General features: G+C 43.7%; 1 protein-coding gene and 1 long non-coding RNA gene across 2 annotated transcripts in view; one reads left to right on the top strand and one right to left on the bottom strand.

Annotated features, from left to right (window-relative positions):
* The window catches only part of LOC117806855, an 86,821-nt gene that overhangs the window by 27,621 nt on the left and 47,138 nt on the right, over positions 1-12,062 (top strand). The window lies entirely within an intron of this gene.
* runx3 (RUNX family transcription factor 3) overlaps positions 1-12,062 on the bottom strand; it is a 30,173-nt gene that overhangs the window by 11,334 nt on the left and 6,777 nt on the right. The window contains 1 exon segment of the mRNA XM_034675940.1: positions 3,008-3,154. Within this exon segment, the coding sequence (XP_034531831.1) occupies positions 3,008-3,154 (147 nt within the window).

Here is a 12,062-nt window from a genome sequence, read left to right as displayed (position 1 = left end):
CACATATACAAACTCCCTCCACCCTTGCTAAGAATCATTCCACATGTCTAGCAGGCTTACCTGTAGCCACAGAAGAACAAAAACAAGCAGTGAATGCAGCATCTGCCAGCAAGCAGGAATCCTGTCACTGCATGCACTGTAATGAGCTCTTAATTACCCTGTCTGTCTGGGGCGCTAAAGGAGAACTTGCAACACTAGCACTGAATCGTGTATGTGTGTCTGTGAGTGTTTTTGTTTTTTAATGTACCTATGGTGCAATTGTGTGTGTGTGTGTGTGTGTGTGTGTGTGTGTGTGTGTGTGTGTGTGTGTGTGTGTGTGTGTGTGTGTGTGTGTGTGTGTGTGTGTGTCAGAGAGAGAAAGAGAGACAGAGAGAGAGAATTAAGAATCAGCATCTTTGCGAAGATGTCTGGAGACACGTCCTGTTGACAAGAAAACTGAGACAGTATTTCATAGCTCAGACAACAAAATGAAGCAAGGAGGCTTTAGGAGGAGATGACACTGTATTTTCTTATTTAGTCGTCATCAAGAGGGAAAATGTAAGGTTCCAGCCACGGATAATGGAAAACATCTTTTGTAACAGCGAGACGGGAATCCATTTAATTATAATGTGTTGATGGGTGATCCATCACCCGGTAATTCTCAAACAAACAGGCCCTGGGATTTAAAGTATCTACAAAATACAACAGTGTCTGGCAAGGCTGCCAAAGCCAAGCGAGTGTGCTGTTGATATGTAAACACTTCCCTGTGTCTCTGAATGGGATTTACTACAACAAGTCTATTTTTGTTTTAGCTTTACTTGTAAATCTGCAGTGTTGCTGTCTGTGTGTGATCCTACACATACAAGAACACTGTGTGTGATATCTGCCGCCACATACATTTCCAATCTGCTGCTCAGACACTTCGACAGATAGACGAGGTGGGAGGGAGAAAGGTCCTGTGCTCTGTTATTTAATTATTTTACCACTCTTGCCCTGCGGTATGCCGTCATGATGGTAATACCACAGATTAAGGTGTGTGGTTTTTACAGCCCTTCCCCTTGTCTGTCTCATTCACACACACTTATAGACGGCTTCCAGACACTGGCGGCTGTAACGTGAAGCTCCAGGCCTTCACTGTCTCTGACAGTTCCAGCTGATGTTAATGTGTTGTGTCTACTCACAGTGTATGTACTGTATGGTGTGTGTGTGTGTGTGTGTGTGTGTGTGTGTGTGTGTGTGTGTGTGTGTGTGTGTGTGTGTGTGTGTGTGTGTGTGTGTGTGTGTGTGTGTGTGTGTGTGTGTGTGTGTCTGCGTGTGTGTTGCAACATCACAGGCCTTTGAAGCCTGACAAGTCTATGACGTCCTAATTCCTACCCTAATCCTGTGCAAGGCAGACAAGAGCACAGTAAAGAGCCACTCTTCTGCTGTCCGGACCAAGTCTGCACACCTCTCCCTGCCTTTCTTTGCCTATCCAAGCCCGCCCCCAGATACATAAAGCCCCAAGTAGAAACTTAGCTGCAGGTGCTGTTCTTTATTTGCAGACAACATACAACACTGACATCACCCTCTAAGCTGTCAGAAAAAATGCAATCACAGTTACTGTATTATGTTGAAGCTCAACTGTGTTTATTTTCAGTGGAACTCTGTGTTTCTGAATTGGCTGACTTGTTCTCTCCTCAGTACAAGCTGTGCAAGTGGAAATCAATGTCAACAGTAAGTAAAACATGGGTAGGAGACCCTGTGTTCTCAACAGTCAGCTGTTAGATAGGCTTTTACGGGTGACTCAGCACTAGCAAAGCTAAGCACAAGGCCAAACACCACAGTATGGATGTGATATCCAACGATAGAGTTCCACCCACACACGGCCGGGAGCTCTAAACAAGCCCTCTTGTACCCAGCAACATGCTGATACAAAGGTAATGAGATTCATTAGCTTGCATGAGAACTGGAGAGTGGGTGGGAGGGGAGGGCACACAGTGTGTTTGTGTGTATTTGTATGTGCGTGTGTGTGTGTATGTGTGTGTGTGTGTATGTGTGTGTGTGTGTTCGTGTGCATGTGTGTGTGTGTGTGTGCGTGTGTGTGTGTATGCGTGTGTTTGTTTGTGTGTGTGCATGTTCATGTGCGTGTTCGTGTGCATGTGTGTGTGTGTGTGTGTGTGTGTGTGTGTGTGTGTGTGTGTGTGTGTGTGTGTGTGTGTGTGTGTGTGTGTGTGTGTGTGTGTGTGTGTGTGTGTTTAGTCTGCATGCTTCCAGACATGGCATCCTGTTAAAGGGATCTGACATATGACAGAGTGAACACTCATCCTCACTCTAGCCATCACCCACGCAGCTGTCCGGAGCATACACATATACGCACACCTCACTCTGCCCCCTCTCCTGCCCCCTCACATTCAACCCGCCTGAGAGTGACGCGATTGCCAAGGTAACAAGCGGCTGTTACATTCCTAAGGTTGTAGTGTGTTTGTGTGTGTGTGTGTGTGTGTGTGTGTGTGTGTGTGTGTGTGTGTGTGTGTGTGTGTGTGTGTGTGTGTGTGTGTGTGTGTGTGTGTGTGTGTGTGTGTGTGTGTGTGTGTGCTCATGCGGAGGCCAGCTTCAGCGCCCAGGCCAAGCCCGGTTGGCAGCACCCACCATACCACCTGGCCACAGACTCAACCCTACTCACTGTGGGGCCCAGACCCACCAACGCAGGGCATTCAGGGACAGAACTGACATGAGCTACCTATCATACAGCCAACACATAACAGCTCCCTGATTAGTGGAACAGAATTGGAAAGTGCCTCTAGTTCTGGAAATCCACATGAAGAGCTCTTGGCTTATTTTTATGCTGGATGAAGGGCATGTTAGTGTGTAACAGATTTCTATTAGATATAACTTACCCTTTGGCAAATGTAACAAGATATGTTTTTCTTAACAAAAGAGTTATATACTTCAGAAAATTCTGATTAATGTTAGCTGATTTTACAGTGTAGTGGTGACATGGACCAAGGGATGTAGGGTGCTCTCGGTCCTATGTGATAGGGGTCCTCACCTTGTGATGTGCTGAGGTGGGATTGGTGAATGGGACGGGGTGGGTTGTTAACAGGACCTATTCGCATACTCCGCTGGTAGCGCTCAATCTCAGACAGCCTGTCCGAGAACTGCATCTTCTGGGGGTCTTCTATCTTCACTCTGTGCCCTGCAACAGTAACATGAAGAAGACGGGTAAGAAGTAAATCAAGTGTTTTTTAAATTTACCACCTACACAACTAGGAAAATGGTACATAATGCACTGTACATTTCCAGAGGTGGACGAATACAGCAAAAATCCAGAGTCCATTTGGAAAATGTTCCACCTCCTAAACTTTTGAGTAGAGCAGTTTGACATGCACTGGCAAACATCCACTCTCTTCCAGTCTTAACAGTGACGAGAAAAAATTGAAGTCTTGGACTGTGAAGACAATCAATACCCTACACTGCAATTCTCAACCACTCACTCAGAATGAAACTATTCAAGGGAGCAGTGAGACGCTGTCACCATGTTTTCAGCCAAAAATACAAAAATATTATTTGAATGTTAGCAGACCTTGAAATACATGGGCTAGACACTAAGTGTTACCCAGGCTGCACCTGCTGTCGCGTCATCCGCAGATAACGACAGTATGAGTGTTTGAAAATAAATGCTTGAGGAATGCTGTTTTTCCTGAGCCAGGTCTGAAAAATACTAAACTATGAATTGTGAAATCAAGCATTTCAGTGAACTTAGAAAGTGATAATTATCTTGCAACTTTGCTTTAAAAACAAGAAAGGGTGAGTAGATCAGCTCCGTTAAACCACCCCTCTCACAAACACCCACACACACACGCATTCAGGTCTTACTGACACAGCACTTAGTCAGAAGGAAACATTCACACAAGACTGCCAGACCATATAGTCATCAGTTTTAAACACAACAGATAAAAAAGAATGAAAGCGAAAGAGGAAAAAGTGTGTGTGAGTGTGTGTGTGTGGGTGGTTGAGGTAAAAATTAACTCCATATAAGTGTTTTTTTTCTGCTGCATCTCTTTATCCATTCTCAGCAAACTAATAAATACACTTAGCCTCGTCCCATTTAGGGACATGGTAAAAAAAACAGAACATCTCTGATCATGCCTTTTATGTGGACACAGACATGTACTCAGACATGTATAAATACACATGTTCTCACAGACGCACATAAACATACATACACATGCTCTACACACCTTAAATGTCAGATGTGAGTCCGGATGAGGGCTATGCCTCTAATGGGAGGAAGACATTTTAATGTAACTATCAATGCACCAAAACTGTGTGTGAACCAGCATGTATACATTCTGTGGTTTTCTCCCTGGCATCTCTACAGAGTAGCCTAATGTGGAGTAATGGCTGGATTTGAATATTTTATCACTATATAAAGGGGGCAAGGCAGACGGACCAATATGGATTTTGCCCGTCCCTTCTCTCCACTGACCCATGGGCAATATATCTTCCCTCTGAGGCTGACCCATGGGTAAAGTTTCCTCTCGTTTACCGCTCTGTCCATTTGTTTGTGCCCACCACCTCCCCTCCATCCCCTCTTTACGAACTATATAGAAATATCTTGCATTGACAGCCCACCACACATGCATACAGATACTCAAAGGGTACACAGGCACCCATTGATTCACACACACAACTGGTGCTTGCAGGCCTTAAAAAATCAACCCCAATGGTCCGAAGTAAGAGAGCGGGATGTAATTATTTGCTACTGTTTCATCTGCAGTTTTGATGAATCGTGATATTGCATGTGTTAAAATAGAGAAAGACTCCTGCATGACTAATCTTTCTAAGTGGACATGGCATTCATGTTGCTGCTCTCCAGCTGTTTGTTTTCCAGGGCATTAGAAGTTATACTCCAAAACAAAGGGAGGTGTGTGTGTCTGTGTGTATTGGATTTATACAGTTCGCTCTGTGCTGCTACACAGGAACATACTTTTGGGAGACCCAAGTCAGTACACACACTTGGTGAAATCTTTTTTATTCACACTCATATGCGACCAGACTGCCTTCTCTTTAAACTGTGATGGAAGGAATGAAGGCCTGTGTTCTTTCTCTCTCCCTCACTCTCTCCATCTCTCCCTCTAACTCACACAGACAGCGCCAGGTATAGGCTTCATCACCCACACTGTGGCTGTTGTCTGTTCCAGGCCAGAGCAGGGGCTGCCAGGGGAAGCAGCCCTCCAAATATAGCCTCTATTTGTGTCCTTCTGTAGTTATTAAGAGATTTACACCACCTCAAACGTCTGAGGTCAGGGAAATGATAGCTCTCTGGTTGGAAAGAACACAGACGGCAGAAAAAAATGATAATTGGTCAGTTTTATGTGGCAAATGGTGGTCCATGATGTACTGACTGGCTTTTTTGAAATGAAAGTGATCATTCAGCTGCCCAGACACACACACACACACACACACACACACACACACACACACACACACACACAGACACACACACACACACACACACACACACACACCATACAACGCTGTGCATTGGAGTGTAGCTGTGGATCCAGTGGCCTGCCGCTGGCAGAGACGTACTGCATTTGGCGACACACAGTTCAGAGCTTCCTGTTGGGGGTTTAGCGGTCTGTGAGAGGGTGATATGGGGGAAGCAGAGGCTTCATTAGGTGGGGCCTGGTGCTCATTAACCCTTGGCCCACTGTTGCTTTTAACACCAAGAATCAATTAAGGGACGGCTCCAAATTTATTTTCTGACTTCTCTGTTTTTCTCTGTTTTTGAGTCTCTTTAACTCCCCTTCACATTAACTCTTGTTTAAAGAAAACAAAGTTATTTTGCAGTAGAAAAGTTTCCTTAACTCTAAAGAGAGCATCAAATAGCCTGAATCTGAATATTCCAGTTAAACCTTGTGTTAATGCGCTGTCTTTGGCCGGTTGACCCTGTCCGAATCCACAGTGTGTCTGCTCCAACCGCTAACATTTGACATCTTGTCGGCAGTGCCGGGGGCCAGAAGGGTACCGGCACTGTACACCATCCCCATTTTAGAGGGGTTTCTGTGGTTGGATGAATATTTTATGTGTCAGGGTGCACTTAGGAGAGAATGCCCTTGTTTTTCTCTCTATGATATCATAACCACAAGATAGAGCTGGGAGATGGGGACCAATGCACACATGAGGCCTAAACAGCAGCGCTCAATATGCACCAAGAGTCGAAATGGATGGTAAAGGTTGCATATTTACTAGCCTCCTTTCAGAGTAGTGGTTGCTTCATCTGAAAGCATTATGGAAGTCTATGAAGAACAAATAAAATGCTGGATATAAAATGTCTGGTATTAACGATGTACTGAGAGGCTGTGGCTGTGTTTTGAAGGAATGGGTGTGCCGTTCTTCGACTCACTTTGTTTAGTGTGCGTGTGTGTATGTGTGTCTTTTTATTTCCTGACAGTGTTTTATCTTCGCTGAAGACATACTTCAGATGTTGTTTTTCTCATTTGCCCTGTGAATATATGTGACATGAAAAGAGCAAAGTTATTTTTCATGATATTGCACCTGATGCTCTAAAACCTGACCACATGAACAACAAACTCTGGCAAATCTTACCCCCTCTTCTATTCACAAAGCCTGTATCAATGTAACACAGAGACAGTGTTTGCTCAGTGAGTTGATAGCAAGGTCTTAGACACCAACACCCGTTTTATGGTCACCCAACACTTCCTTTTTCCTTCCTTCATTCCTCTCACTTTTCTTCCTCTCCTCTCTTTCTCTGTCTGTTTGTGTCTGTCTCCATTGAAAGAAAGAACATATGTTCCCGTCCAAAGGGAGACACATTAAACACAAGCTCTTTTTAGTAAAGGGCTGAGCGCTTTTTCAGGGGCAAACTGAAACTCTATCTGGACGGCAAAGGGCAATACGTGCTTTGGACCCAGCCCAAGTCTGCACTGAATATATTTGAAGTGTAAATATTTGTATTGAACGTATAAATGGACTTGATAGGCCACTGATAATGGACTGGAACTGACTGCAGGTATCAAACTTAACGCTTAAACTAGGTCTGTAATGTAAAGTCTGTGAAAGTATGCTGTCAGATTACATGCAAGAATGTCTGGGCCATACTAGAAGCATGTTTGAATAATAATATAAAAAGTAACCAAGTTGACTAGCTGTTTTTCTGAGGTAATCAAAGCTCATGTTTTATTTTTGAATACAATGAAAGTCGAGTGTTGAAAGGAACAGCATCCTTTTCTAACTTTTGAAACCTCACAGCGAGATGTGGGACGACAGTTGAACTCATGCTGCAGCGAGGCCTACTTGTCTGCAAGTACACTTCCGTTTGCCCTCAACAGACACTGGGGACGTTTCAACATCTGTTGAGCTAAGTCTTGTACACCTGTCTTCCTCTTCCTCCTCTCTAGCAGACCTGAACACCCTGCATTTTCGTTCCCACCCTGCTTCTTTCCGCTGCTCTTTCTCATACTTCTCTTTTCGTGCTATTCTTGGGCCATATGGCTGCTCCAAACTGTCTCTACTGAAGTCTACTTGGCACTGTGGTTCTCTGTTGGTATTTACAGTGGGACAAATCAAAGTTCTTGTTTTGAGGCCTGACCCAAAAGGATGTGGTTTTTACCCTTGGCTGGTGATTTTGGCTGTCTCGTCTAGGACTAAATGACTGTCACACAGGTTTACACTTCTTTAGACCCATTTTGTAACACTTTCAGTATTAATGCCCTAGCTGTAACATCTAGATCGTGACTGTTGATTCAATTGTCAGACTGTTTATTCTTTGGGACATTGTCTATGTGTGAGTTAAAGTGTCTGAAGTGTAAACATCAACAGCTCTAAAACAGTGGCAAGAAGGAGTTTGTCAAAAGGTTATTTTCATCTGAGCTTTCAGAAGGAGGTCATCAAAATTTGTGCATATCTTTATCTATCACTCAGCCTCTATGATCAAGGCTGGCGGATCACCAGGGTCGTTCAGGCAGATGCATCAGTCTCTCTGGGGACAACTGCAGTGTGAAAATCCCCCCCACAAGGCCTGAAAACAAGCTGCTTGCAGCGGAAGTTGCTACATGAGACTGTTTGAGCAAAGAGCGCAGCCTTCCTTTTCTGATAAGAGGATAAAGCTCTTTTAGTGTGCCTGTGTGTGTGTGTGTGTGTGTGTGTGTGTGTGTGTGTGTGTGTGTGTGCATAAGTAAGTGTAAGACAGACGCAGCGCCACACAAAGACAGCGTTGCAGCAAGGCAGGTTTAGGCAGGCTAAGGGAGTGAAGGGGTGCCAAAATAAGGGCCAATGCACCCGGATTTTCTAACAATACAACAAGGCCCATAGCACATTGAGAGCAATCATCCTTCTTTTGTCCCGCCATTCCGTACTGTGTGTGTGTGTGTGTGTGTGTGTGTGTGTGTGTGTGTGTGTGTGTGTGTGTGTGTGTGTGTGTGTTCGTGTGTGTGTGTGTGTGTGTGTGTGTGTGTGTGTGTGTGTGTGTCTGTTTGAGAGACAGTGTGAATGTGTTGTGGTAGGGAGTGGAGGCGTGTGGGGTTGATATGAGACGGGCTGTTTTTCAGGCCTTTTTGGCTGCTTGCCTGCAGACTTTGTAGATTTCTCAGTGCTGCTTTTGCCTTGTTGAGCAAAGGAGGCAAATTTGGCTCTGTTCACATATTATATGACATCAACAAGCTTCTTCAAATGTGTGCTATTTTAGCGTGAATTAATGAGGTAATGTTTTGCATGTCTGTGTGCATGGTGGCCTGTAGGAGGTTGTCAGGTTGTTCTAAGCAGGGGAAAAGGTGGGGGGCTCAAAAGGCTGTGGGAAAGGAAGGCAAAGTTGACACATACATCAATGCAACGGCAACAGATGTGTCAAACGGCTTCGCGTTCACACCTCTGTGATCGCAAAGCTGACACACATTAATATGCAACAAGTGCGCATTTGTCTCAAATCAAGTACAAGAACACACACACTTGTAGAGTTCAACAGAATAACAACTGATATTACAAGCAGGTTAACAATGAGTGAAATGATAAATGTGTGATTCATTTTTACTTTCTATATCATGCCAGTAGACTGCTGCAGTACTACTCAGGTTAGAGAAACTGACTACAACTTTTCTTTGATGTTTTCAGCCTATTTTAAAAAGCCCAGCTCCTCCTGTGTTTACTTAGAAGATTACAACCTTCTCCACTCTTGGAAGCAAAAGAAAGACTTTACTACACCTATTATTTGTTCACTGTTCCCAACCATTAAGGCCTGGAGAAATAAATATCCAAAACCACAGGTTGATGGTACACAGCGTCTTTTCCAGTAACCAGCAGGTGCTTTTTTCCCACAAATTACCCCCCCACCCCCCCTCCACACGTACACACACACACACACACACACACACACACACACACACACACACACACATACACATACACACTCTTCCCCCCGTCCCCACTGCTCCAACACAGAAAACATTTTATTGTCAGAATGCAGCAGGGGTTAAAATATTTCTCCACTCATGGGCCATTTATTTTTCTAAATGCAGAGCGGAACTTTTATTGAATTATGGTTGAAAGGTCGTAATGGCTCCCTCCTGTATGGGTCATTGTAAATAAGGAAGAGTAAGCACACACAGAGTGGGCATTTGACTTCCCCTCATAGGTAGGTAAACAGGAAAGACGCTTGGCTGCTGAGCTTGGAGGGGAGTGTGTAGGAGGTAGGTACAGAGACTAGAGAGGGAGAGAGGGTTCTGAGAAGCCATGTTGGCTGAGCTTGAGGAAACATCTTCAGTAGTTCCTTGAGCGTCCTGCTGATCCATCTGACAACGGTATAAATGAGGTGGAAATTTGTGTCAAAGGAAATAAAAAGCTTTTCACCCTGAAGCTATTGTGCGTGTCTCTCATAGTCATCGAGAGGCCTGAGGACGGTACGTTGCGCTCGTAAAACACTTTCTGTTTTTAGAACAAATGTTATTAATGATGCTGGAGACACATGCTCAGGAGCAGGCGGACAAGAGAGAAGAGAAGGAAGAGAAAAAAGGTGTCTTTAATTGTTGAATGGTTGTTTATTCTGTTTTCATAAGTTGAGGAATTTGGAAGAGTTAGCTCTGCTATCACAGGAAAGCTTCAAAACAGAAGGTCATGTAAGATTACCAACAGCTTTGTGTGAAGCTCTGTGAGTGAGTGAATGAGTGAGTGTGTGGGTGTGGGTGTAGCCCTCAAAGATGTGGTTAAGGTGGCAACAGTGGTCAAAGAGCTTACATCTCAGTCCTTTATTAACTCTCCACCATCATAATTTGATTGTATTATAAATGCCTTCTCATCTGTCCCACCTCATTTTAATGACTTTAATAGAAACAGCCCTGCATTCATTCATATCTTATTTAAAATATCTTATAAATGTCTCACAAAATTATAAACTATGTTGTGTGACTATTGGTCTCTCCTACTCAGACATCCTGCGTGACTACTGGAGGAAACTCTCCGTCACAAGCCTCAGACCTCAGAATGTGGCGAGTGTTTTTCCCCAGCACACAAAGTCCTCTCTGAAATCAGTCCAAACCTATTCAATGTGCACTGCTGCATTCCAGTGGATTTATCAGTTAACCAATATTTGCTCTACTTCTAATCACTGAGGCTAAGTATGATGCGTCTAGAGTGACCCCAGGGAAGGAGAACGCCACAGTTGACGGCTTCAATTCACTGGAGACGCCACAGAGTGTAATTTCTCTGAAAAAGTCATAAAATTCTTGTTATCTGCTCCGATCTTCTGTTGGTGGTATTAAGCCAGCCTATTTTCTCTACAGGGGCATAAAGTAGGTGGTCATGAGTTTTTTTTTACAGAGCCCAGCCACTGTTTTTTGATATCTGTATGCATCTGTGTGCATGCACAGGCCACTATGTCACCTGGTTACAAATCGATGAGTCTTTTTGAGCAGTCAGGAAAGCACCCAAAATGAGACATGCCACTATTTTCCCCTCCCCTGGCACTGATACACCTGTAGGCCTTTCTTTCAAAGACACCCATCTCAATTTTCAAACATCAAAGTTGCTTTTGAGCGAGCAATTCGCACTGAGGGTGAGCCTTTCATGTGATTTGTGGAGCATGGGCGTGGCCCGGGGCTTACTTAAAGAGATGGATGCACCTGGCAGGTGTATGAACTGAGCACGCACACGCAAATACATACGCATCAACACACATGCTATCTTTTTGTTGACTTTACAGAGGGACTGCAATATCACAGGAAAAATAAAACAGCAAATGTCATTGTTTGTCTATTTGCATACTTTGTACAGTCTGTGTGCCAAATGCAAATAGAATCAACCTGCCAACTTTAACGTGCACCCTCCGCTACCCATACTCCCCCCACGCCCGTCATTCTCCTCCTGGAGCTGTATGAACACACCCAGCAGAGTAAATAGAGGCAACAAAACACGACAGCACTTGTGTGATTTCGTTGGGTGTGTGGGCCCATGGGTGGGAAGGTGTATTAGGCATATCTGAGTGTACGCAGGTATTGCATGTACACTGTATAATTGTGTTAGCGGTTAGGGTGTATTCATGTGTATCATTTTCAACTTTCATCATACAAATTGCCACTTTTACCTGACTATGGCTTGCACATCCTCAACAACTATCTTTGTGTGTGTTTCCCTAACATTGATCCACAGAGCTATAGCTTGGAACACAAAATATTTATTTAAATTATAAATACATATCAGAATCATTTGCTTATTTTGTAGCTGTGACTCAAGTCTGGTTTGTAAAAAAAAAACAAAACGTCCTTTAAGATGTTAAGACTGCTCCTCGAAACTTTAGCATACACACAGACTTGATCGGTCAAAGACAGGTAAAAGTTGTTTTTTAGATACTGACAAAAATACCTTTTGGTATCTCAATTAAGAAGTAATATATTTTTCAAAACTGCCTATACATTTCTACATTTTGAGAGTGTTTTATTTATCCTCTTACTAATTTACATGCTTCTTGCTGACTATTTTTTCAGGCTCTAAAATATAACACGCACCCTACTCAGTGTGAAAATAATTTCTGGACATCATTTCATAAGCTAAAAATATGTCAGGCTACTTTTTATCTCTCCGACTCGCTG

This window comes from Notolabrus celidotus, chromosome 22 (assembly GCF_009762535.1).
Source record: "Notolabrus celidotus isolate fNotCel1 chromosome 22, fNotCel1.pri, whole genome shotgun sequence".
Taxonomy (NCBI): Eukaryota; Metazoa; Chordata; class Actinopteri; order Labriformes; family Labridae; genus Notolabrus; species Notolabrus celidotus.
Note: the sequence above shows the minus strand (reverse complement) of the source record. Positions and strands in the feature narration are given on the sequence as shown.